At 44.6% G+C, this 26,871-nt stretch overlaps 1 protein-coding gene across 1 annotated transcript; it reads right to left on the bottom strand.

The window, feature by feature from the left end:
- Positions 1 to 553: 553 nt before the first annotated feature.
- On the bottom strand, positions 554 to 8,306 carry C11H2orf69 (chromosome 11 C2orf69 homolog). The gene is made up of 2 exons (XM_073306323.2): positions 7,967 to 8,306; positions 554 to 4,282 (listed from the first exon to the last, which is right to left on the bottom strand). Exons 1-2 carry the CDS (start codon positions 8,267 to 8,269, stop codon positions 3,461 to 3,463), a joined length of 1,125 nt encoding a protein of 374 aa, XP_073162424.2. The 5' UTR covers positions 8,270 to 8,306; the 3' UTR covers positions 554 to 3,460.
- Positions 8,307 to 26,871: the final 18,565 nt, after the last annotated feature.

The following is a 26,871-nucleotide window of genomic DNA, read 5'->3' as shown; positions in this document are numbered from 1 at the left end:
TAGTTCCACTGCTTAACCTGCCGTACCACAATTCCATCGTAATTTAAATTCAATTTTAGGACAAACCTACGCTGTTACATTTACACTTGTATAAAGCACTAATAGAATCCTTGACTGTTTTATGGTTTAGTCAGTCACTTTTAGAGTATTTTTTTAAATAAAAGATGGAATAATTAAGTGGATACAAATACAAATAAGTGTTCAAATTTAATGTTTTAGCAGTATTTTTACACATATCCTTACATGTTGATGCTGTATCAGTAAAACAAAGGGGGATAAAAAAAATTGCTACAGCGAAGGTTCCAGAGATTTAAAAGTATACACACTTCTACACTAAATAGGTAATGAGGAACCTTGACAGTTTTACAGAGCTGAGTCTTGTTCTAAAGGGCATTCTACTATATACAATGAGGAGAAATATTTTACTGTCCCTCACGACAAACAGCAGACCGTCTTATGCCTTTCTTAAGTAAGCCACTTTGACAACACTCGATATAAGCAGTACATAAACACAGATTTCCAGAAATCCACAATAAAGTATACCTCATCCCACTTAACTGCAGATTCCTTGTTTAATACAGTTAGTTTTTACATTCACACTGAGGTGGTTCCCCCATAAAAATATTTATTTACTTTCCATAATGTTTGCACATATTATTTTTAGCATGCACTGAAGTGAATGAGAGGCACAGTCCAATAGAACACTGCAACTGGCTAGAGAAAGTGAAAATACAACAGCCAAAATATTTCAAATGAAAAAAATAGGGACAAATAGTAAGTCTTAGAATGAGAACCACTCTTAAAGATGGAAACTATAATATGATCAAATGTACCGACTACTGTAAGCCACTTCTGTTGTACTGATGATTCCGATTTACTTAGGACAACCATCCAGACACCTTGAGAGTACTGCCAAACAGTATAAATAGCTCTTCTCACACGTTTGTAATATCCTCTTAAAAGTGAAACTTTCCACTTTGGCTAGCACTGAATATTGTTTTGAAATGTGCCTATTACAGATTAGACAGTTCTCTTTTCTTTGTGTACTAAGATTAATATCTGCACAACTTTGGAAAAGTTTCTTCACTACACACACACACACACCCCAGACCAGTAAGGAGCATAAGATGTATTTTTCAGTCTAAGCATGGATGATTTGCTTAAGACCTCTCAATTGGTAGATTTTTATTAAACAGTCTACAAAATGTGTGTTTTGTCTTTAAAGCATATATTTCAAATAGAAAAACCCTGATTCCCACTTCTTGTGTAGTTAAGAGTGCTACCAGGGGTAATCCTCTATTTTGGAATGTGTATATAAAGAAGGGTTGTTAAAAATGTATTGAAAAGATAGTCAAGGGGTAGTGCTGGCTAAAGCCTCCAAAGAAACTTGAACAGCAGCAGAAGCTGGATATCACATCCTTGTGGAAAGTTTAATGATTATGAATTCATTTTATATACTATATGCTATAATTTTCTCCATTGTTTAAAGCACTTTAATCTATAATTACTGAATAGGCTAATTTTTTGTTCACTCATGAGCAAACATTTAAGCCTCAGATTTAACCTTAACAGGTAGTTTTACTCTGAAAAGTGGCTCTGTAAAACATGGTATTTAATGTGCAATGTTTTTCACTTGCTTCCATATCAATTGCGCTAAGTAAAAAAAGAGTTCTCTGGAGTCTAGCTGGGATTTTTCATTCTTGCATGCCACCACCAGTAAGATATGTCCATGCCGAATTATGTTCGACATCCATATAACCTCAGAGCTACCCATGTGCAAGACCACTGGAGGTTGAGTGGAAATTAAACAATTGTGTGATGATGCATGAGGAAAAAAGAATCCTGCTCCTTCTTTCAGCATTGTAGAGCTAAAAGGAGGAAAAAGTAAAAACTGTCCCCTCAGCAAGCAGCTATAACCCCCATTAAGAAACGAGTTGAGTATGGCGCAATTTGTACATTATCACTTTTCAAAGTAGACCCACACTAACTTTTGGTAGTTCCATATTCACAACCAAGGGTTATTGTAACTCAATTGTTTTTACACACTTCTAGACAAAAATATTTTTTCAAACCACCATTAGTTCATCAACAGCTGTGGCTATCTTTAGGGTTATGATTTTCCAAGCTTCCAAGATTCATTTATCGCCTGGATAAACATGAAAGAGACATGTAAGGCAATAGATTCAATCCCTCACCCATCTTGTAGTTTTGAAATACATTCAAATTTTGTGCCTACACTAGCTGACAGCATCCTTTGTACTTGTCTAGTTTTGCACTTTGGTCAGAAAAAAGTTGCATAGAAAATTATGCTTCTGAAAATACAGCTATATAGCTTTTTTGTGTGTGCAGTATACTAACAATCATGGTTCTACAAACTGATCTTTCAAAATTCTTGTGAAATTAAGAACATGTTCTAGAATTTATCATATAACTTGCAATATATACCAGCATCCAATATATTTCATGGCTTGATTTAGATGAACAGCCATTTGTTACAAATTTCAAAAAGGGCCCAACAGTTTCAGATGCAACTGGATTGACACACCTCACAGGTAACTGTTATGGTCAAAGCATACGAGTTGTAAAAGTTAGTCAAGCCTCAATATGACTAGGGAATGTTGAAACAATAGTAAACTAAACACTAGAAAGCATTCTTGGTCATTTTAAAAATTATACCTATATGTTTAATATTCTCTAGTCCCCAAATGAAAGGCTACTCGCTGGCAGATGGTTAACAATTAGTTAATGGAACTTCATAAGCACCTTGCCCTTTCTGTGGCTATTAGGAAGAATAGATTGGCACCATTATTCCAGAAGTAAATGTCATTTGTACTTTTGCTTCATTTAGGGAAAGTTACAGAACTAGCAGATTTAAACTATCCAAATAGTACAATTTGCATTGAAGTATATACCCAGGACTGTTCCAACTATCATTTTTTCCTTTATCCCAAAAAGCTAAAAGATTGCTTTCTTCTACTGGAAGAGGTCAAAATTAGATTTCCCAATTAAAGTGGCCTGACATTCAGAGGTACTGAGCACCTACAACTCCTACTGACAGTAATATATGACTTAGGAGCCTAACTTCAGGCAGCAGTAGGGTTGAAAATTTTGGCCACAGAAATCAGCTTCAGATTAAATACAAACATTTTACACAAAAATGTCCACCTGTTATGTTGAAAAATACATCTATATATGGACAGTTGTTACTTTTTTCCAAGAGTCATATGCTCCCTCTTGCTATAGGAATATCAGCACAGGCATACAGGCTCTCTTGCCAAGCCCCTTCTTACACTACATGAATTTATATATATATACACACACACAGATTAACACACTGTAATGGATTTAGTACTCTTCTGTAGAGACCGTCAGCGCAAAACAAAAGGTAAGTCAACACTACAAGACTTATGTCAAAAGTGCTTTTGCAAAGAATACAGTACACGGATGTGTATTCAAAGTCTCAAAATACTTCATGAACTCTGAAGTGGTTATCTAAGGAAGGGACTTCATCTGCAAAATGAAGCAGTTTATCTACTTGCACACCAAATTCTTCAAGAATCTGCACAAATTTCTTGTGCTCCTTCCCAATCCATGACCTCATTGTATCAAACACTTGGTAAGGTGTAACATGAGCATGAACTGCAATTCCTGTCTCTGCAAATTCTTTCAACACTTCCGGGTCAGTAACCCAAGTATTGCTTCCTCCAGAGTGACCACCATCCAGCCAGTAAAATGCTCTTATATTTTTTATAAAGGCATCTGTGTTCTTGTCATTTTTAGCTTCTTTTAACTCATAAAGCAGCTGGTTCAAAACCACACAACCTTTACTGAAGCCAATCAAGGTAAATGATGCGTCACCTATAACAGATGGTGTACCAAAATTCATAGCAGAATTATCAGAATGTTCCCAATTTCTCTCTCTCTCTGATGCTGGACAGCCATTTGTAGTAGGAACCGATTTTGCTATTGTTGCATCCTTGTTGAAACTATACATACTCTTTTGGGACAGCAAAATGTTCTGGGTGACACTGAATGCATTAACTAGCAATGCATGAAGGTGTGTGAAAGCTCCAAAGTCACTGCTGTGTTCTGGTGCTCCAAACAAATTGCTTGCCACAAAATTATCATAGCAGCTGAATTTGTGCAGATGCATACGGGAACATTTTACAACCCAAACATAACTATTAGGGAATCGGTGAGCGAGTATGGTAGCAATGTTTTCTAAACTCCAGCACTCCCATTGAAAGTTTTCTGGATGGCAGACCATAACGTCACGATAGTTCTGAAAGAAACAAGACAGACAATACATTACTATGGTGTAAGAGTGCAGTGTTTCTGGTGAGCAAAGGTTTAACTCTCGGTTTGTTTCAGACTCTCTAGCACAAGTACTTATGGAAAGGGCTATGTCTGGCTGCTAGAGCGGGATACATGATTGTCTTTCGAAAAGTATGTCTTTGAGACATTCAACACCCAGGACAGAGGTGAAAGTAAGCCGGTGCACTGTACCAGGACCGGCTTTCCGAGAGGGCAATTTAAAGCCCTGGGGTAGTGGCAGCGGGAATTTAAAGGACCCCAGAGCTCCAGCCACTGCTACTGCCCCGGGGTCCTTTAAATCCCCGCCTGAGCCCTGCTGCCCGGGGTAGGGGTGGGTAGGATCTGGCAGGGATTTAAAGAGCCCCGGAGCTCCAGCCACCGCTACTGCCCCGGCCCTTTAAATCCCCGCCCAAGCCCTGCTGCCAAAGCCCTGGGATAGCCACAGTGGGGCTCCAGTGGGCATTTAAAGGGCCAGGGCAGTAGCAACAGCTGGAGCCCCGGGGCCCTTTAAATCCCCGATGGAGCCCGGCCACTGCTATCCCAGGGCTCGGGCAGCAGGGCTCAGGCAGGGATTTAAAGGGCTCGGGCAGCTGCTACCGCAGCAGAGCCCCAGGCCCTTTAAAGCTCTGCCGGAGCCCAGAGCCCAGGGGTAGCGGTGGCAGCCGGGAGCCCCCAGAGCTCCTCAGTGATTTAAAGGGCCCGGGTCTCTGCTGCAGTAGCAGCAGCTGGAGCCTTGGGCCCTTTAAATCACCCCCAAGCCTTGGGGCTCCCAGCCGCCTCTGCAGCTGGCAGCTCGGGGGTGATTTAAAGGGCTCCAGGCTCCCAGCTGCCACTACCGCAGCTGGAGCCCTGGCCCTTTAAATCAAGATTTAAAGGGCCCGGGGATTTAAGACCCTGCCTCTTCCGGTTGAGGCCATGCCCCCTGCTCAGGACTCCGGCCTACCGGTAAGTCCTCTAACTTACTTTCACCCCTGATCCAGGATCACAGAATGAGGTTAATCTCCAAATGGGAAGCATGTTTTTTTTTCTGATAAGTAAAATATGTAAACTTAAACAAGTCTTAAAGAAAAGATATTGCTCACTGCACACATTATAGCAAAATATTACCCAAATACAACATTCAGTCTTCAAGTGTTGATATTTATTGTGTTCTGGTGAATTCCCACTTCAAAAGGCTAAGATTCTGTAGACTACTGATTACATTAAATTATATTCAGCCTCACAAAAATACTAATTCACCATTATAGTTTGGCCTTAAAACTTAAAATGTAACATCACTTTAAGTATAAAAATGCACAGGAAACTAATCAAAGACATCATCAGTCTCATTTCATTTTCAGATGTTAATGCAGTCCACTTATATCCACCTTGCTAATACTGCAAACAAAAACAACTCCGAGAACTATGGGTGGTGTTCCACAGTCCTATTTCTATTAATGGAATAGAACTGATTAGCTTTTCATGAAGGATAATGCAAGAGAAATGACACACAAATCTTGATAAGCCAGATCTAGTTTACAGAGGACAAAGTCTATGCTTCTTTGCACAGTCACAAACCTTAAAAGGTTAAAAAGTAAGATAAAATTGTGTTTGTGCAGTTTTTGCGCTCCATGCTGGTTATGAAGGAGGAAAAGGGTTTTTTTTCCGTAACAAAAAGTTACTCTTCTGCTTTCTTCACCATAGAAATATTGAAGTCAGAGTAGCAGCCGTGTTAATCTGTATCTGCAAAAAGAACAGGAGTACTTGTGGCACCTTAGAGACTAAGAAATTTATTTGAGCATAAGCTTTCGTGAGCTACAGCTGACTTCATCGGATGCATGCAAATAAATTTCTTAGTCTCTAAGGTGCCACAAGTACTCCTTTTCTTTTTGAAGTCAATAGGACTACTCAGAGACAATATTAAACACATGGGTAAGCCTTTGCGGGATCAGGGCCTCAATCTGAGTCTCAGTTCCCCACCTGTGCAATAAATATTTCACTACCTCAGAAATAGGTTGTGAGTATGAATTTGTTAGTGACTGTAAACCACTCAAATGGCTGCACAAATCCAGGTTCTCTCACCCCCTCCAAAAACCACACACACAAACTCAAAAACTTCAAATCCAGACTTCAGCGAGAAACTGCTGAATTGGAATTCATTTGCAAATTGGATACTATTAATTTAGGCTTAAATAGAGACTGGGAGTGGCTAAGTCATTATGCAAGGTAGCCTATTTCCCCTTGTTTTTTCCTACCCCCCCCCAGACGTTCTGGTTAAACTTGAATTTAAACTTGGAGAGTGGTCAGTTTGGATGAGCTATTGCCAGCAGGAGAGTGAGTTTGTGTGTGTCCCCGGGAAAGAAAAAAAAAAGGGGGGGGGTGAGAAAGCCTGGATTTGTGCTGGACATGGCCCACCTTGATTACCATGCACATTGTAGGGAGAGTGGTCACTTTGGATGAGCTATTACCAGCAGGAGAGTGAGTTTGTGTGTGTGGTTTTTGGAGGGGGGTTAGGGGGTGAGAGAACCTGGATTTGTGCTGGAAATGGCCCACCTTGATTATCATGCACATTGTGTAGAGAGTTGTCACTTTGGATGGGCTATTACCAGCAGGAGAGTGAGTTTGTGTGTGGGGGAGTGGAGGGTGAGAAAACCTGGATTTGTGCTGGAAATGGCCCAACTTGATGATCACTTTAGATAAGCTATTACCAGCAGGACAGTGGGGTGGGAGGAGGTATGGTTTCATGATCTCTGTGTGTATATAAAGTCTGCTGCAGTTTCCACAGTATGCATCCGATGAAGTGAGCTGTAGCTCACGAAAGCTCATGCTCAAATAAATTGGTTAGTCTCTAAGGTGCCACAAGTACTCCTTTTCTTTTTGCGAATACAGACCAACACGGCTGTTACTCTGAAACAATATATTTAAACACTGAGTTGTAATGCATACTATGTAAGATAAGCACACTGATATTCCATGCTAAAGGACAGGACTGTATTTCTCTCTAGCAGCATTTTTATAATGCTAGCCACAAGAACGGCCATAGTGGGTCAGACCAAAGGTCCATCTAGCCCAGTATCCTGTATTCCTACAGTGGCCAATGCCAGGTGCCCCAGAGGGAATGAACAGAACAGGTAATCATCAAGTGATCCATCCCATCATCCCTTCCCAGCTTCTGGCAAAGAGAGGCTAGAGACACTATCCTGCCCAAACAGCAGCAACATTCCCAAGTGTCCCACTTGACAGCATGCCTTTAGCTTCCTGCATTGTATTAACACCTGCTGTGGGTATTAACTGTTTCTAATGGACACACTGACAGGAGCTAGGAGAGCAGCACGCTAAGCAAATCTGAAAATGCCCCAAATATAACATAACAAAACTCTGCCCTCCTTGCAATAGTTGGTTTAACTTGGGTTTTATTAGTACAGGGAGAACACACCTGGGGCAGCAGGTTAACCCCCCCCCCCGCCCCCGGGGCCTCTATGGGGGGGGGAGAACACACCTGGGGCAGCTGGTCTGCCCTCGCCGCCCTCCTCCTCCTCCTCCTCCCGGGGGAGAGGGGCAGGAGGCGGCCCCACCTCCGCCTCCCGCCCCCATGAGTTTGCACTGGGGGAGGGAAGAGCCCGGGGCAGCGGCCCCCCCGGCCCACCTCCCCGCCCGCCCGCCGGGCAGGTACCTGCACGTCCCCCGGGAAATAGACGACATGATGCCGAGGCGGCGGCGGCTGCTCCGGCGGCGGCGGCAGCAGCAGCAACAGGTCGTTGGTCCGGCAGGGGTCGGCGCCCGGCACCTGCGGCAGCCGCAGCCAAGGGGGGCTGAGGCGGGCGGAGGAGGAGCCGCCGCCGCCCGCGGGCCCCGCCCCGCAGGGCGCCGGGGCTCGGCACTGGCTCATGGCCCTGGCCAGGCAGAGGAAGGCCGAGCCGACCAGGCCCCTCAGCACCGCGGTGGCGGCGGGCGAGCAGCGCCAGCGCCTGCTCATAGGAGCCCGCAGCACCAGGCCACACCTGCCGCCTGCCGACCGCGCATGCGCGAGCCGAGGGGCGGTGCCGCCGGAGCGGAGCGGCAGAGGCCTAGCCGCAGAGATAGAGTTCGGGGCGTGGTCTGGGGGAGCTCTCCCCCTATTGGCGGTTTCTCTTCCCGCGTCTTCTTGGAAATGGAACAGGGGAAAGACCAACGCGAGAGAGGGATGACGGGGGCTAGCGATACGCATGCGCACAGGTCCTGCTCGTGTCCCAGGCGTTTCGCAGCCTGGGTGACCAGGTGTCCTGATTTTATCGGGACAGTCCCGATTTTGGGGTCTGTTTCTTATATAGGCTCCTATTGCCCCCCCCACCCCTTCTCCCGTTTTTTCACATTTGCTGCCTGTTCACCCTATTAGCAACGGTTATAACGGCTCCCTGCTGAGGGATGAGGCCGCGCATGTGAAAGCGCAGGTCACTGCCCAGTGCTGACCCTGCAGCCAGGCCCAGGGCGGGCCCAGCCTGCCTGCCTGGGCCCGCTGCGGTGCTGCATTGGCAGAGCCTGGTTCCGCATCGCAATGCAGAGCAATGGGGCTGGCTTTAAATGGCACTGTACGGTGATTGTGGTACAGGGTCATATTCCGTTATGAATGTTGCTGCAATTAGAAATGGAGTTCGGAAATTCAGGATGGTGCATATGATAGGAAGGGTTTGAACTCCATCGTGGTACCCTTTCTTCATGGCATTTTCCCACCAAAACTCTGTTTCCCTCGCGGAACCTGAGGGACAGGGAACGGGCTGGAACCGTTTGGGGGCAGGGCCTGTCAGCGTGCGCCTCAGGAATGTGCACCACGGAGAGCGTACAAGGGACTGTCAGTGGTGACGCAGGCGCTGTCCACCATCGAGGCAGCCACGTCCAGGTTCTTTGCACAGCATCGGATCAAGACTCCGGCTACTAACATCTGTCAAGGACTCTGATACTTACCTGACTCCTGTAATCCACCAAAGGATCCAGTGAAGGCTTTGCTATCAGCTCAGATCTGTTGATCTCCTGCTTTGGCAGTAGAGCGCCAGATCCTCCGATGTTCCAGAGATCCTGAGACGAACCATCAGTTGTCGGTGCCCTCCTTCTGCAGCTAGGAGAGAGACCGTAATTATTTTTCGGGAATTTATTAGTTTAACCAAGGGACAGTTTAAGGGTCTGGGCTTTATGCCCCTTGTTGGAATCTATTTGTGAGTATTTGTAGTGTTCCCCATAGTGAATCTTCCCCCAGTTGTATCTATCCCTTCATAAATCTTCTTTCTGTTTAAGGTTATATTTTTTTCTATCCTTTATTTCAATGCAACATGGGTGGGAGGCACACAGATTTCTAATTCTCCCAGTTGATAGATGCTGGTAGGAGTCAAACCTGTTGTATATGTCACCTCCTTATTATTCCTTACAAAGATTTTGGGGTAACAACACCATAACCAGCCTCGCGGGGGCTGCCTTTCAGGAGCACCACGTCTCGGTGCCTTGCCACAGGGCTGTGTTGAAGCAGGCTGGCATCACAGCCCAGTGCTGAGTTACATAGGATGATGTCACAGCAGCACCATGTTAACATAGGATGATGTCACAGTGCTGCATTCTGATGCAGTGTTGCAGTGCCATGTGAAATGAGCATGATGTCAAGATATCACGGCACTATGCAAAAATTGTTGCATGTCTCAATGTGATGTCATGGCCACATGCTGAAAAATGCATGTCATGCAGAGTGATAGTACTGAGTTCAAATAATACCTGTTGAGCTGCTATGTTACGATGTTAAGCCCCTGTGTAAATCACAACTGCATGGGAAGCCTGAAATTAGCCCCATTCTGAGATTTGGCCAACCACAAGGAGGCAGAAGTGGGGAATGTCTGCTTCTGCCTCCCCACTGATGGAAAAATCACGGTATTGGGTTAATTTGATTGTTGGAGGTTAGCTTCCTGTCTGGCTGGCTGATAGGAGAGGGGGCTGGTGCTGACAATGTGTGGCCATTAGGAGCCCTAGCCTAAGACATTTTGAAATTTGTTAAATTAATAGGGGACAATGCAATGGGATGGCCAAACCCCACACTGGCCCAGAAGGGTTAAAGGACAATACTCAGCTCAGATAGCCCCAACATCCAAACCTGCAGAGCATGTGCAAATGGAGATGAAGCTTAAAAGGGAGCAACTCAGTTGAGATAAGGGAGGAAGATGGACCTATTTATCCTGAGGGCTCCTGAAGAAACGTGCTGAAGAAGCCTCCGTGTGAGGATGAAGTCGGCCGGCTGAGGCCAATTGGGGCTGAAGGTTCACTTGTCTTTTTCTATCTCATGTTGGGCTTGCAGATATAGGGGGAGATGGTAGGAAGTGATCCAGGGAGGTAGCCCTAGGGGTATGCTAGAGTGTATGCCACTACGCCACCTGGCCTTTTGAGGACTCTGTTACAGACAAATGTTCCCCGCCAGGGCATGGAAGGCATAGAACATATTAGTGAGGCTTCTCTGTGTTTGGGGAGGGGGAGGGGTGACAGATAGCACAGAGGATCCTTTCAAGAGTTGAGCAAGTAGATCCACTGGCTAGATGCTCTCAGAAGGGGGACATCACTTATGGTGGGCTTACCATGGAGTGGCTGTTCTGGGGCCTGGACTGGTGGTAGATTCTGCCTCTTCCCGAGTGCACAATCCATGTACATTTGCACCATCCATATACATTTTGGAGCTTGTGTATACCAAGGAGAAGGGATTATTTATTTATTTATTTGTAATTTCGTTTCTTTGGCACAAACTGACTTACATCCATACACAAAAGTTCTTTTCTCAGTTTATCTGGTGTCTTTATCCTGTTTTCATTAAACCTGCTTTGGAAACAACAGAACTTTCAGAATTAGTTATACTGCTATAAGATTCTGGTGGATGCATCCTAATTTTGAATTAGCTGTGCTGCTTCAGGTAGACCTCGCTCCCACTATTATCCCACACTGCATTACCTCACATCTGGGTGAGCATGTTTGGTTATCCATGTGCACTCCACTGCTCTAGGGTCATCTTGACCACTTTCCTGTTTAAACCCTGGCACATACCTAAATACACCCCTTTGCAATTCCAGCTCCGAGGAAATTCATACACTGAATCCAATATACCAGCCATGACCCATGCGTTTATGTAGTCCCATTCTGATGTCCTGGACTTCCTTTCCAGAAGGCATGGAGAGGAGAGGGCATGTCCTGTCCCATCTTAACAGGAAGCACTGGAATGCAAAGATTTATGAATGGCATGTGCAGAAAATGCAGAAGGGGTACTCTGGGGCCTGGCCCAGTGCTGCGCCAAAGCCAAAGAGCTCTGAAGACAAAAACAAAACTGCTGAGAATGCTCACAGCACATGCACTTACTATGAGCAGCTGGACTGTATTTTTTCCAGGCAGGCCACCACGGAACCTCTCTATGTGCTGGACAGTTTGCCCCCAGAAAGTAACCTGTCTGCTGCAGGTCCTGGGGAAAAGGCCTTCCCTCAGACAGCCAAGATCTCTTCAGCCTATCCAAACCTGAGCCGCTGGTGCATTTTGCAAAGGCACCCTCTTTGGCTGCTCATATCATTTAGAAAGTCTCTTAACCTCTGCTTCTCACCCACGCGGGAGGTTTTCTCCCTCGCTCTCAGATGTTGTGCGAAACACAGCAAGCACCCATGACACCTATGACAAAGGTAGGTATTACTCAGAAACTTCCAGACTTGTCACGAGACACCTCTACCTTCCCTTCAGGCTTTCAAGGATGCTCCACTGTCATTTTGTAGGTACTCGGAGTATAGTTAAGCAGCTCCTTTCTAAGTGGCCAGTGAAAGGTTTCATAAACTAGGGAAGTAGAGGCTAAGCTGGGTCTCTCAGAATAACAGGAGCAATCAAAACACTATTAATGTCCACAGTAGTTTTGGGGGCCAAAGTTCAATTTTTTTCATTGCATAAAACAGAGGTGAGTTTCTAAAGATCCTGGCATCATGGACCTTTCCAGATCAGCCCACCTGAATAGTGGTGAACTATTGGAGGTCATCAGGTGTTGTATCATCAACAGCAGGGAGTATTGCTCGATGATGAACTCTGACGCCTCCAGTGGGTGGGGACAAATAATAGGTATGTGGGTCCTAGTAAAGGTCCCTATGCAATTCAGGAACCCCAACAATGCAAATCCAAAACAACGTCCTGTACGTTGTTCAGCTTTACAATCTGGGGCAGCAGCAGCCTCTCAATAAAAGAGCACACCTTGATGAGAACAGCTTTGACAGTTGACTTACCAACACCAAACTGGCGGCTAGCTACTGAGCAGTTGCTACCGGGCGTGGCGAGCTTCCACGTGCTGCTCCATGCTGAGGGGAACTTTCATGTAGGTGTTTCACTACTGCAGCTCTAGGGTAAGCTGTGCACGGATCTCAAGGAAAGTAGCCTTCTGCATCCTGAATCTTTGCTTCCACTGCTGGCGTCATCAGAGTTCAGCCTCACTATTCTGTCCCACCAATTGGTGCGAGCTGGCCAAGCCCAGAAGTGGCACTCCATCAACTGAAGCTGCTCCAGGAAATTATCATGCAGAGCTAGCTGGAAAGTTTCCTCCTCCTCTAGCAGTATTTACATGGTGTCACGGCAATAATGCTCATGGCTAACTGCCAAGCCATCCAGTTCATCCAAAGCCACCAGCCTCTGTGATTGCCAATACGTTTGAAGGACTCTGTCTCTTATTAGTGATGATCAAGATTGTGGTGCTTAGCAATGCTTCCTCCATGCTGCCTGATAGCAGTTTGAAAGTACCGCTGCTCTGCTTAAATCAGATGAATTATGGGGTACCAGGAAAGAAATCATGGGAGTTTCTGAGTTTGAGTACAAGTCCCAAATTTCTGTTAGGTTATGGTAGGTATCCCACAATGAGGTGTGAAGAAAAATCCCAGAAAGCATTGAGCCGAATAGTAGAACACTGAACCATTGGATATCTACCTAGAATACAGAGCAGTTATTTTGAAAAACTCATTCCATCCTGCATGGGTGCAATGATTTGCAAGGGAAGACGATTAAGCCAGCATAAACAAAGCAGCACGGATGCACTTTTTTGCAATAGTTATACCAGTTTAATTATAGTGGAAATACCTATACTGAAAAAAAATCTTTTCTTTGTAGACAAACCCTTATGTCTTAAAGCACTCTGAGGTCCTTGAATGGGAGGCAATATAGAAGTGCAAAGTATTGTTATTCCTTTAGCCCAAACATTTAGCCAAATGTGGAGACTTTCATGGTTGTGTCCCTTTGGATGAGAAATTGGTGGTAAGAGTCAGGTATATTCTTGGTATAATCTTGTTTATTCACAAAAATGTACCCAAAGTCATTTTTCCCTGAATCCAGTAGAAACAAACAGAAGGCAGTTTCCGTGGACGAGATCATGACTGTATACAAAGTACTTTGAGTTTATGCCATACTGCTTGCTAGGTATCTTCTTGCAGCAAGACACAACAAATATATCTAGGTACAGAAAATCTAAGCTGATTATCAATATTATGCATATGTTATATTAATCAAAATCTGCAGCATAACAACTTGGTAACAATTTGAACACTAAAGTAATCGTGTTCTGTAATTATGAATTCTGGACTACAGATTCTAAGGCAATCTTCTTACAGATATTTTGTGTGCTTGGTGGCTTTACAGAAAAGGGTTGAACTAGACAGATAGTCTAGAAGGATGAGAATTGCAATCGTGGTGAGAACAGAGGGATAATAACATATGACTTTAATGTTATTTCGTTTCTATCTCTACTGTAGCTCCTACAACTGTGTACTTATATTAACTACATTATTCTTTTCTAATGAGAGTGGATTTAGCATTTAGTTTTTCTGTTGCTGTGTAAGTGAAATATAAAATACTGTACACAGATAATAATAAATCCAGACCTGTAAACTATGGTACATATTTAATTATCTCTTCGGGAGTAAGCGGTGGGAGAGTGGGTTATCTAGTGCAGAGGGCTAGGACTCTGTAGCCTAGGTTCATTTTTTGTCTCTGCCACAGCATTCCTGTATGATTTTAGTAACTTCATTTATCCTGTGCCTCAGTTTCTCATCTGTAAAATGGAATAATAATTAGCTTATATCACAGAAATATTGTGTGGATAAAATGCTATGTTGATGAGATCCATATAAGTAAGTAGATACAGGCTAGGTGCATGAAGGCTGCCTTCTGTTAAGTCAAAGGAGCCTAGAAATAGGTATCAGAGTAGCAGCCTTGTTAGTCTGTATCCGCAAAAAGAAAAGGAGGACTTGTGGCACCTTAGAGACTAACAAATTTATTTGAGCATAAGCTTTCATGAGCTACAACTCACTTAATTGGTAGTTTCTGTAGATTGAATGTTTATTGGTGTGTCTGTCATCCTTTGATCAAGCTTTATCAGAGTTAAAGATATATTACAACTCTGTTTCAGTTTATATTTGGAGTTCTATTTGCATAAATTATTATTTTGCTTATTTATTATTCTGTATAATCTTCTGGTACTGAATTTTTGCATTGCATAGTTTTTCCCGTTGTGGATCACTTACATAACTTTAGAATCACCTTAGGTCAAAGTAACCATTAGAGAAGCCATTGATTGCTTACTGATTTACTACACTGTCTGCCAAGAGTGAAACAATACTACCTGCCATTCACACTTTTGTTTATGAAGAATAAGTCTATGTGGTCTCTAAAATGTGTGTATTTTTATTACTAAGAGGTCCATTATCAAATGATAAACTATTTGATTTGTCTATAATGTATATATTTTCCATACTGTATCTACTGGAACACTGGTGAATTTCTAAGGTGTCATTAGGAATTGTTATATCAACTCTTTTCCCTCATTTTGCAAGGACTACATCCAGGCGCTGCAGTGCCTAAGGTTTTGCATGAAACAGTATGTCTGACTAGAAGAGGAAAGTTAAAGGAAAGAGAGAATTAGCTTTTAGGATTCTTCCAAATACAGTGGAAATGGATAATAATCTTAAGGCCCTGGCTTTTCATTGAATCACAACATCATGAAATGCTTATCTATCAACACTCATTCAAAGAAATAAAGACACAGGAGGATTACAATATTGTCCTTACTCTGGGGCCATTACACATAGAAAGCTGGAGCAAGATCTGTTCTGATTAAAGTTTAAAAGTTTAAGACGTTTCCTAGACAAAAATAATGCAGCACTTTCCACATCAAGGCTTAGAACAGAAGAAATTGCTGTGCATCCCTGTTCCGGAACCAACTTTATCATGGCTGATCTATAGGTGGAGTGAGAGGTTTCCAAATCAGTTTTGAGCTAGACTCTGAGACAAATAGAACTCTCAGGGGGTGAAATGGCACTAATTCTTTGAATGAGAGAGTAGTCCAGATGTGTGTGTTTTGGGTTGGTTCATTTTTCAGCTCCAAAAATTTTGTGAATGAAGATTTTTAAAATATTATAATAGAGGGGATTGACATGCAGAGAGGAAGTGATTAAGTTGATCCTGCAAACGCCACACTCCTGGGTAGTTCTTACATGACTAGCCCCTTTGGAGTCTGTGGGGCTACTCGCACGACCAAAGGTTTGCAGGATTGGTTCCAAATGAGTGAATGAAGTTTTTCAGCAAAATCAGGATCAAGCAAGGGTAAACTATGATGACAGAGGTAGGCGGAGTTATAGAAGAAGAGTTTGGATGTCTGGCTGCAGGAACTAAGTTCAGTATTACAATACATGTGGCCACTCCATGCGTATTCAGTTATAATTAAGGCTGAGAGTTTGTCATGGAGGTCACAGAAGTCATGGATTCTGTGACTTTTCGGGACCTCCGGGACTTCTGCAGCAGCTGGTGCGGCTGGCCTGGGGCCCAGCTGAGCAGCTCAGGCAGCCCCTGGGCCAGCCGCACCAATCGCTGCTGGGGCAGTCTTGGGCCACCATGCCCCTCTCCCCTAGTAGCAGCAGGATTTTGGATGTGGGAGGGGGCTCAGGGATGGGGCACAAGAGGGGATGAGGACTCTGGGTGGTGCTTATGTGGGGGGGGGGCTCCCTGGAAGCAGCGACATCCCTTGGCTCCTAGGCAGAAGTGCAGCCAGGTGGCTCTGCGTGCTGTCTCCACCTGAAGGCACTGCCCCCGCAACTCCCATTGGCCATGGTTCCTGGACAATGGGAGTTGGCACTCGGGGCGGAGGCAGCGTGCAGAGTTGCCTGGCCACACCTCTGTCCAGGAGCAGAGGGAGGGGGATTTCACCACTTCTGGGGAGGTGCAGGCCAGGTAGGGAGCCTGCCAGCCCCGCCAACCCCCCACCAAGCACCAGCGGGATTCCCAGGCTGCCCACTCAGCACCCATGGCGCCCCACAGGATCCCCCCGAGCACCCACAGAACCCCTGGGCCACCTCCACCCCCCAAGATTTAGTCAGGGATATATAGTACAAGTCATGGACAGGTCACAGGCCGTGAATTTTTGTTTACTGCCCGTGACCTGTCCATGACTTTTACTAAAAATATCTGTGACTAAAACGTAGCCTTAATTATAATGATAAAATCCATACTTGTGGACAGCAACCTAACAAAATAATTGTTTAGTCTAAATATCAACAAGAAAAGTCAACTCAAGCATGACCATGACACACAACAGCTTCTAATAAACCAATTATTTTTGATTCTATAGTAACCTTTCAAAGAAAATTTGGCAAAATACCATGTGCTAATGGCAGATTTAAGGAGAAAAGGGCCTTGACCACTATAACAAGATATATTTAAACTCCTTGTGTAAAACCATATTATTCTACATTAAGGTTTGCAAAGTGAAGTCGTCAGAAGTCAGGGGATGCCAAATTTAAGGTTGCTTACTAACCTTTACATTGGCCTCTTTTGTTTATGCCATTTCAATACAATCTTTAATTATGTGACCCGATACTATTATTTCTTCAGCATTCCTGCCTCTGTCAATGTGCAGGCTGGATGGTTCACAGCGAATGAGGCAACTGAACTGTATTTATTTTCCCTATTCAGTGAGTGCACCTCTGGGTCATTCACAGCTCACTTAATGTGATCTGAGACCTGGAGGAACAAGAATATGTTATGGAGTTAAAAACTCTTGTAAATGCATACATGCAAGGTGGCAGAGTTAAGGTTGCACAAGTAACCTTAACTTCATAATTTCTTGATTTTGGAGTGCTTCAGTTTGAATGTGTAGGCCCTGATCCTGCAGCTGGATCTACATGGGCTGATCCCTACATCAGCAAGGATGCCCACTGAAAACAGGATCAGGATCTTAATTTTCTTTTCATCCACTTTTTGTATGAAGTCTATTGTGTTTTTTAAACAAAAACAATAAGACATTCCATAATATAAAACTACTTTCTACAGCAGAATGGTGTCCTACACAAGATGGGTGCTTAGTGAGCCCTAATGGAAATGTACTGTATAATTTGATGAAATGATAATCTTTCCAGAGGCATGTATATGTATGTTTGTGGTTTTTCCCCCCCTACCATCTGGTAGAATTTAACAGACATACCTCTGCTGTAGAATTCCATAATGGCTAAAAAAATAACCTATAGAACAGAATAGCAAGCATATTTTTCTATAGGTTTCATAGTCAGATATGTAGAACCCTATTAAATGTATACAGAACATTATTGGTTTCATCCCTATTACATTCTATAGTACTTTTCCAAAAGAGAGGCAAGACTTTGTTTCATTTAATGCACACTTATGTGTATTAAATGTAGCAAGGTTCTATAGGATATGAGTCCCACATGTGAATAGACCATACAGAATGAAGCTGGGCTATGGATTCCTAATTCAACTTCAGATACTATGTGGAATAAGATTCCCTGTGCACCATAGATATAAAAAAATTAACTAGCTTCCTTGTATGACTGTGAAGTGCCAACAGTGTTGAAAGATTGTTTAAAAACAGCTGTCATTAGAACATTTTTAAAGCACATATTGTCCTTTCCATCTTGATGGGATCAGGGAGTCCAAGTTTGAAGTAATATCTTGGTTGATCCTGGCCGTTACATCTTAGCTTTGGAAAATCCTTGCTGTTTTAATGTTTAATATATAACATTTTTAATATTAAACACTAAAACAGTAAGGATCCTTTTATATATAAAATGATGATGGTAGGTGTCTCCTGAATGAAGATAGTTCTACTTATTGTGGAAATAGATAAAAATGCATGAGGAGAGAAAGACAGATAAGCCTTACAGCAAAAAATACTCAGGACTCTAGTCTCTTCTGAAAGTCTGCAGGGCCCAGGCATAGTCTGTTAAAAATATTGCTGTTCTAGAAAAACTAGACAGTCTAATCCCATTGGGCCATACTGTGAATCTCTATTCATTTTAATGGGGAGCTCTGCTTACTAACTGGTGGCATGATTTGGCCCATTATCTAGATCTGGGTGATAATTATTCCTCATTGAAAAATGTGAACTGATTTTTAGGGGTGAGTGATTCCACTTCTGCTGTACTTGCATGAAATCCCTGGAAATATGACAGAAAATTAAAGATAACATATGGTAATTGTGTTATTACACTTGGAGGAATACTTTAAAAACACTTAAACTAAACACAAAGTAGTTGCACTGCAGAAAAGAAAACTTACCATAATGAAAACAATAACCATTACTGTAAAAAGAGCAGGTTAAGCACCATCAAGGAATGCCACTTCCTCAAATGTAGATAAATTAGGTAAGGCAACATTCAGGGTTTCAAGCCAGGGAATGCTGGAGCACAGAGGTGCTATAGGCTTGCCTTCTCCATTTTTAAAACACTAACAATTGAGCTTATCTTCTCTTTTCCAGGGTTCTTGGAATTTTTCTCAACAGCTCCATTTTCTTCCTTTTTGGAAACTCTCCTACCTCCAGCTTTGACTGCTGGGGGGAGTCAGAGGAAGAGGCAAGCCTATAGCACCTCTGCTCCTGCATTCCCTGGCTTATAAAATAACTCTTTGGGGGCCTGTAGCGGGATGGTCACCCGCTCCAGGCCTGAAAGGGTTACAGCCAGCCCTGGGAGAGGGCTGGGGCTGTGAGCCAAAGGCTAGGCTGATGGGGAAGGCAGCCAGAGCTGGGGCCATGTCCCAATCAGGCCACAGCTGGCCTTATAAAAGGCTGTGAGCCAGGAACTCAGGCAGTCTCTCTCTAGCTGTGGAAAGAGATGGGCTTGGCTGCTTAGAAGCTCACCAGGGTACCTAGAGTGAAGCAGAGCTGGGGAAAGGCCAGAGGTGGTAGGGAGCTCCAGCCTGGAAAACCCCCAGACTGCAGGCCTTGCTGAAGGCCTAAAGCAGGTATGGGGGTGTAACGATGCTGGTTCTGGTAGGACTCAACTGAGAGTGCTAATTCAGGACAAATTGCTTCAAGCAGGGCAGTTACAGCCCAAGGCTGGGGTTTTTCCACCTCTAAGGTAAACCAAACCAGCCAAACAGAGCAGACTTTGGTCTCACCCCACTGGCTAACCACAAGTCACACAAGCAGTTCCCTTAGACACTCCAGTTTCCCAGTATCACCACCAGTGCCATTCCATATGGGGACAAATAGTTATGAAAACCCATACCCCAGTAAAAGAAAAAAGGTTCTCTTGATCCCAAAGGACCAAGCCTCAGACCCAGGTCAATATACAAATCAGATCTTACCCACAAATCACGCTGTTGCCAATCCTTTAGAATCTAAAGCTTTATTCATAAAAGGAAGAAGATATAGATGAGAGTTAGAATTGGTTAAATGGAATCAATTACATACAGTAATGGCAAAGTTCCTTGGTTCAAGCTTGCAGCAGTGATAGAATAAACTGCAGGTTCAAATCAAGTCTCTGGAATACATCCACAGCTGGCACGGGTCATCCATCCTTTGTTCAATGCTTCGGTGAAGCAAAGCTCTTCCAGAGGTAAGAAGCAGGACTGAAGACAAGATGGAGGAGCTGCAGTAGCTTTATATATTCTCTTGCCATGTGGTCTTTCTTTCTTTGTTCCAAAGACAAGCTGTTTATCACATGGCATGGAAAAACTCATAGACTCATAGATATTAAGGTCAGAAGGGACCATTATGATCATCTAGTCTGACCTGCACAATGCAGGCCACAGAATCTCACCCACCCACTCCTGCAATAAACCTCTAACCTACGTCTGAGCTACTGAAGTCCTCAAATCATGGTTTAAAGACTTCAAGGTGCAGAGAATCCTCCAGCAAGTGACCTGTGCCCCATGCTACAGAGGAAGACGATGAACCCCCAGGGCCTCTTCCAATCTACCCTGGAGGAAAATTCCTTCCCGACCCCAAATATGGCGATCAGCTGAACCCTGAGCATGTGGGCAAGATTCACCAGCCAGATACCGAGGAAAGAATTCTCTGTAGTAACTCAGATCCCACCCCATCTAACATCCCATCACAGGCCATTGGGCCTATTTACCATGAATATTTAAAGATCAATTAATTGCCAAAATCATGTTATCTCATCATACCATCTCCTCCATAAACTTATCAAGTTTAATCTTGAAGCCAGATAGGTCTTTTGCCCCCACTGCTTCCCTTGGAAGGCTGTTCCAGAACTTCACTCCTCTGATGGTTAGAAACCTTCGTCTAATTTCAAGTCTAAACTTCCCGATGGCCAGTTTATATCCATTTGTTCTTGAATCCACATTGGTACTGAGCTTAAATAATTCCTCTCCCTCTCCGGTATTTATCCCTCTGATATATTTATAGAGAGCAATCATATCTCCCCTCAGCCTTCTTTTGGTTAGGCTAAACAAGCCAAGCTTCTTGAGTCTCCTTTCATAAGACAGGTTTTCCATTCCTTGGATCATCCTAGTAGCCCTTCTCTGTACCTGTTCCAGTTTGAATTCATCCTTCTTAAACATGGGAGACCAAAACTGCACACAGTATTCCAGATGAGGTCTCACCAGTGCCTTGTATAATGGTACTAACACGTTCTTGTCTCTACTGGAAATACCTCTCCTGATGCATCTCAAGACCGCATTAGCTTTTTTCACGGCCATATCACATTGGCGGCTCATAGTCATCCTGTGGTCAACCAATACTCCAAGGTCCTTCTCCTCCTCCATTACTTCTAATTGATGCATCCCCAGCTTATAACTAAAATTCTTGTTATTAATCCCCAAACGCATGACCTTAATCTTCTCACTATTAAATTTCATCCTATTACTATTACTCCAGTTTACAAGGTCATCCAGATCCTCCTGTCTGATATCCCAGTCCTTCTCTAAATTGGCAATACCTCCCAGCTTTGTATCATCTGCAAACTTTAGTAGCAAACTCCCACTTTTTGTGCCAAGGTCAGTAATAAAAATATTAAATAAGATTGGTCCCAAAACTGATCCCTGAGGAACTCCACTGGTAACCTCCAGCCTGACAGTTCACCTTTCAGTATGACCTCAGAGTTCTGTCCACAAGCATGTCCCTGTATGCCTTGCTGAGTTGCAAGGCATGCCTGCCTTCTCTCAGTGGGTCAGTTGTATGGCTGATGGTCCTTAATGGGCCATGAAGCAGGCTAGGCAGGGCTGACACCAACTTGTCTGGGGTGTCACCCAGAAGAATAGCATAAGTTTGAAATACAGACAGTATAAAGCCAATATTCATAACTTTAACTACAAAAATGATACACACATATAGACAGCATAATCATAACCAGCAAACCAGAACCTTGTCTTAGACACCTCATGTGACGCCCCTTTACACAAGATTTGGTGCCACTACAGGACCTTGGTTGCAACCATATTCTATATGGTCCCAGTTCAAGTCAATAATGTAACAGAGGGTTGCAGAGGGGCAGCCCAAGGTTAGGCAAAGGCAGCAGGTCCAAATCCTCCTTGCCAATGATGAGTGGTACATACTGCAGTCTGCCCCAGTGTGTGGGGGCTAGATGAAGACTGGCAGTAGCCGCTGGGGCAAGGTGGGGATAAAGAGTGGGGATTCCCTGAGGCAGGGAGACCGTAGAGGGCAGAACCCGGAGGGAAAGGGCACTGGGGTCCGGGAGGGACATGGGGACCTGAAGCAAGCAGGACACTGGCCTGTAGAGGGCGCTCTGGAGGCTGGAGAGCTAATTCCCATGACAACCAGCTGGAGGCGCCGCACCAGTGAGTCTTGCATCACTACAGGGCCCATCAGCTATTGATGTCAGTTCCTCGCTTCAGATCAGTGGTTCTCAAACTGTGGTCCGTGAGCTCCGTGCAAGTGGTCCGCGGATAGTTCCTTCTAAGGTGTGTGCCTGGGTGGCCGCATTCAAGAGAATGAAGGGCCACTCACTTAATTAGTGGAGCCATGCAGGTGTGGCTCCACTAATTAAGTGCCTGGACCCCGGAGAAGATGCACATGTAAAGTGAGGTGGTGGGCTTGCAGGGGAATGGGGGTAGGTGGGAACAGGCAGTGCATTGAGAAAAAGGGGGTGGGGGAAATTTGGGATGCGCAGGGCTGCGGTGGCCAGAGAAAGAGGCAACTTTCCCCAGCTCCAGGGCTGCTGCTGCCGGGGAGAGACGGCCTTCCTTCCCAGCCCCAGCTCAGGGGCTGCAGCGGTGGAGGAGAGAGGGCACATCCATCACATTAGAAAGGTATTAAAATATGAGTTGTGTGCTTTTATTTGTAGAACAAAAAAATGTTTATTATTATTATTACATTTTTTTATATAGCACTTTTATCTAAAGCGCTTTACAGTAGTTAGTGAATGGTACAAACAACATTTGGAAGGATCATTAAGTGGTCCGCCGAGACCCTCAGCAATTTTCAAGTGGTCCGCAAAAAAAAAAAAGTTTTAGATCCATTGCTTTTGATAGTTCTATCTCTATTTGCATATTTCCTGCCCCCTTTTTAGAAAATGCTTCTCACTTATCTTACAGATACAGTTCTTTTAATTATAGGTACAGGAGCCATATAATACCTTTTAAGAACTTTCACTCCCTCTGCGCCAGAAATCTGATTTAGAAAGAAAGAAAAACAAAATTGAAAATGGATGTGTTGAATGAAATGAGGAGTAAGCAAACATTATAAATGATGGAAAGTACATTTTTATATATATATTTCAGTTTTGGTCAAAATTGCTATAAGAAACAGGTTTATAAAAAATACTTTTAACCCAACACTGTTCCTTTTCTGTTTTGAGACTTAACAGTGTATTTACACTGGAAATCTCTTCATTTTTAAACTTTCCTCAGAAACATCACAATTTCTTAATGTGAAAATTCTTTGACATGACAAACTAAAATGGAAAGGTCAAACTTAGAAGAAAAAAATGAACTCTCTGATCACCACAAGATGGTGCTGTGCAGTGTTGTTTGAATCACGTTTACCATACCATCCATCTGATTATTATAGCTTTATAAAGTAAGATCTTAGAAGGCTAAGACTGGTGGACCAGATCAGCAAGCTCTTTTCTTCTAAGTTTAACAGTTTAATTTAGGCAGCACCACCAGGAGCTTTGTAATAGGGCTAGTTCTCAGTAGCTGGCTCTATGCCTCCCCCCACAGCCAATACCATAGAACAGGGGTGGCCAACCTGTGGCTTCGGAGCCACAGGCGGCTCTTCAGAAGTTAATATGTGGCTCTTTGTATTGGCACCGATTCTGGGGCTGGAGCTACAGGTGCCAACTTTCCAATGGGCCAGGGGGTGCTCACTGCTCCACCCCTGGCTCTGCCACAGGCTCTGTCCCCACTCCACCCCTTCCTGACACCTCCCCTGAGATGCCATGCCCTCACTCCTCCCCCTCCTCCCCACAAAACAGCTGATTGGGAGGTGCGGGGAGGGAGGGAGAGAGAGAGAGGTGCTGATCAGCAGAGCTGCGGCGGGGGAGCGAGTTGGGGAACTGACCGGGGGCGCTGCTGACATATTACTGTGGCTCTTTGGCAATGTACATTGGTAAATTCTGGCTCCTTCTCAGGCTCAGGTTGCCACCCCTGCCATAGGGCTATCCGAGGCGGGAAGGGAGGAGGAAAGGCTATAGCACTTTTGTGCTCCAGTATTCCCTGGCTGATAAAATAACTCTTCGGGGCCATCAGCTGCTGATGCAAATTAAAGCACTCCTTAGGGAAGTTATACTAGTCTTTAGTAACCTCAGGGACCAAGGGAACATAAAGGTGACGCATTGCCACCTTTGCCCTGTGCCTCAGGCAGATCCATTATTTCTTATTGCACTGATTCTTTATGTGCCCAAGTGCATACATACTTCCCCACCACAGAGCTTTCTCACTTTCTCGTTGACCTTGTCTACACCAAGCTTTTCCTTAAAATCTCACTCTGTTGCTGTAAGCTCCAATGCAGGCCTACAGGTACCAGCATAACAGCTACCCTCTTCGCCCTCCATATGGGGATACAACTGGGGAACCTAGAGAGCTAAAAGCATGAATTGCCATAGCTTTAGCTAAAGCTCTGTAGCAACTCTTCTTCTGTGGATCAGCGCAGAGGAGGACCTTTAACTCTCCCTCCCCCCTTGTGGGATACAATAGGTGGGAGCAGTGGTGTAGACAAGGTGTAGACAAGGCCCTTGGTATTTTAACTACCCTGTTAACTTGATACGGAGATTAAAAAGTTTGCAAGCTGATTTACACTAGTGCTCCCATCCCGCTGCTGCTAACGCTGGTGGACTTGCACTGGAGCTACAGCAATGGCAGGAAATTTTTTTTAAAGCCTTAGTGTAGACACAGCAATTAACTATTATTTGTTTTGCAGTAGAGCTGGAAGCCCTTCAGGCTTATCCCATGCTGAGGGCCCATTGTGCTAGGCGCTGTACACACATTACAGAAAGACAATCCCTGCTCCGAAGAGCTTACAGTTCTAACTGGCATAGGCACACTTTTCCTCTGATCTAGCATCATCTAGTCATTAGCATTTAGTCTGACTGCACAGTCACCAGGGTAATAGGTTCCTGGCTACCCTATGTTAGAAAAGCCAGGTAGTGATAAGGCTGTAGAATAGCTCATACATGACAACTACCCCTGCTCTTTAGCAAAATGCTTATGTCAAGTTTTTAAAAAAAAAACCCAGGTGCCTAAAATTTAGGCACATAAATAAGTGACCTGATTTTAAAAAACAACTTCAGTGGCAATTATTGGATGCTCACGCCACTTATGCTGGAAATCAGGCCACGTAGGCCCTCATTCAACACACACATGCAGGCTTAACTTTACTATTGTGAGTACTATGCATGTTTGCAGTATCTGGGCCTTATTCCTGCAAAGAGCCCTGCATAGGTGGGCTCCGCTCCTGTACCCATATGGACCACCACTGAAGTAAATGGGGTTTTGTATCATTGTAAAGAGCGGCCTACATGGATATAGTTTTGGGTTTGAGGCCTTAGGTACCTAAATATGAGTTTAGGAGCCTAGCTTTATGCCCCTGTTTTGAGAATCTTGGTGTTGGCATATTCCCACTCTTGCCTTGCCAGAAAGCTCTCCTATCTGAGTGTACCTTATTTAAGTTCAAAAGCCCATCTATATTTTCCTATTTCTGGCTGGCAGATATGTGTACATCATGCAAAATGCAGAAAGAAAACATAAGCTACTCTCCCTCCATTTTTGGTAAGTTGTGGGTAGTAGGGCCAGCTGCACATCATGTTGCTATGGGAGCAGCACAGTATTTGTTGGAAGGGAACCCAGTTTGCACGCAAGTCCCCGAGTGATCTGGGGAAAAAGCCACCCTAGGGTGGGTCAATATTGCTCTCAACTATTTTGCTGCATGTGTATGGACTGATTGCCCGGTCCTCCCACTAGGTCTCTATCTCAGCAGTAAATTCCCAGCTGCCTGATGCAGCAAGGAGGTGCTGGAGGTGGGGTGAAGCTCCAAACGCCAGGCCCGAAAACCACGTGCTGCCTGGATCCCGGCCAGCTCAACGAAACAGAGGCTGCCAGAGGAGGGAGGCAAGAGGCTGCTGATTGTGCTCAGACCTTTTTTCCCCCGCTCCCCCCTTGGCAGGCTGAAGTCTATCGGGAGCAGGACTCGGCTGCCCCTGGAGGTGGGAGCCAGAGCCCCGGGCGGGAAGAGGCAGCGCCGCGGTAAAACAGCCCAGCTGAGCGGCCCCGGCCAGCTTCCCCTTGCTGCACCTGCCTTCCCGGGAGCGGCCGGCTGCATGGCCCTGGGCAGCAGCGGGGAGTGCGGCGGCCCCGTCCCAACTTCCAACACTGGATTATGATATGGACGTGGCCCATGTGAAGGGGAGTGCCAACATGATAGCTGGGTCTCCCCTGGCGCGGGGCAGCGCTGAACTGGGCCTGTGAAGTTGGACAACGCCCCCACGGCAAGGCTCCGCCCCGCCAAACCCAGGCTCCAAAGTCAGCTGCAGCAGCCCTTGTCCTTTGTAAGAGGAGGGCGGCTCCAAAATGCCACCTTGGCTTGGGGCAACTTGGTTTTGGATCCAGATCTGAACTGCATGGCCCAGAGCCTTTCTCTGTTTATAGTCTGTGTTTTAGTTTTATGGCATGCACCATACTGCTAACCCCAAGCACTCAAAAATCATGTCAGGCTCCTAAAATTATGAGATTGGCTTAAAATCACACACACACACTTTTTTTTTCTCTCTCTCTCACTTCTTTTTAATTGTCACCTGGTTTCTGAGCCTTTAGGATGTGCTTAGCTCACAGTTTCTTTCAAGCCTTTCTCTGCAACTGTGTACGAGG

This window comes from Lepidochelys kempii, chromosome 11, assembly GCF_965140285.1.
Source record: "Lepidochelys kempii isolate rLepKem1 chromosome 11, rLepKem1.hap1, whole genome shotgun sequence".
In the NCBI taxonomy this organism is placed as follows: domain Eukaryota; kingdom Metazoa; phylum Chordata; order Testudines; family Cheloniidae; genus Lepidochelys; species Lepidochelys kempii.
Note: the sequence above shows the minus strand (reverse complement) of the source record. Positions and strands in the feature narration are given on the sequence as shown.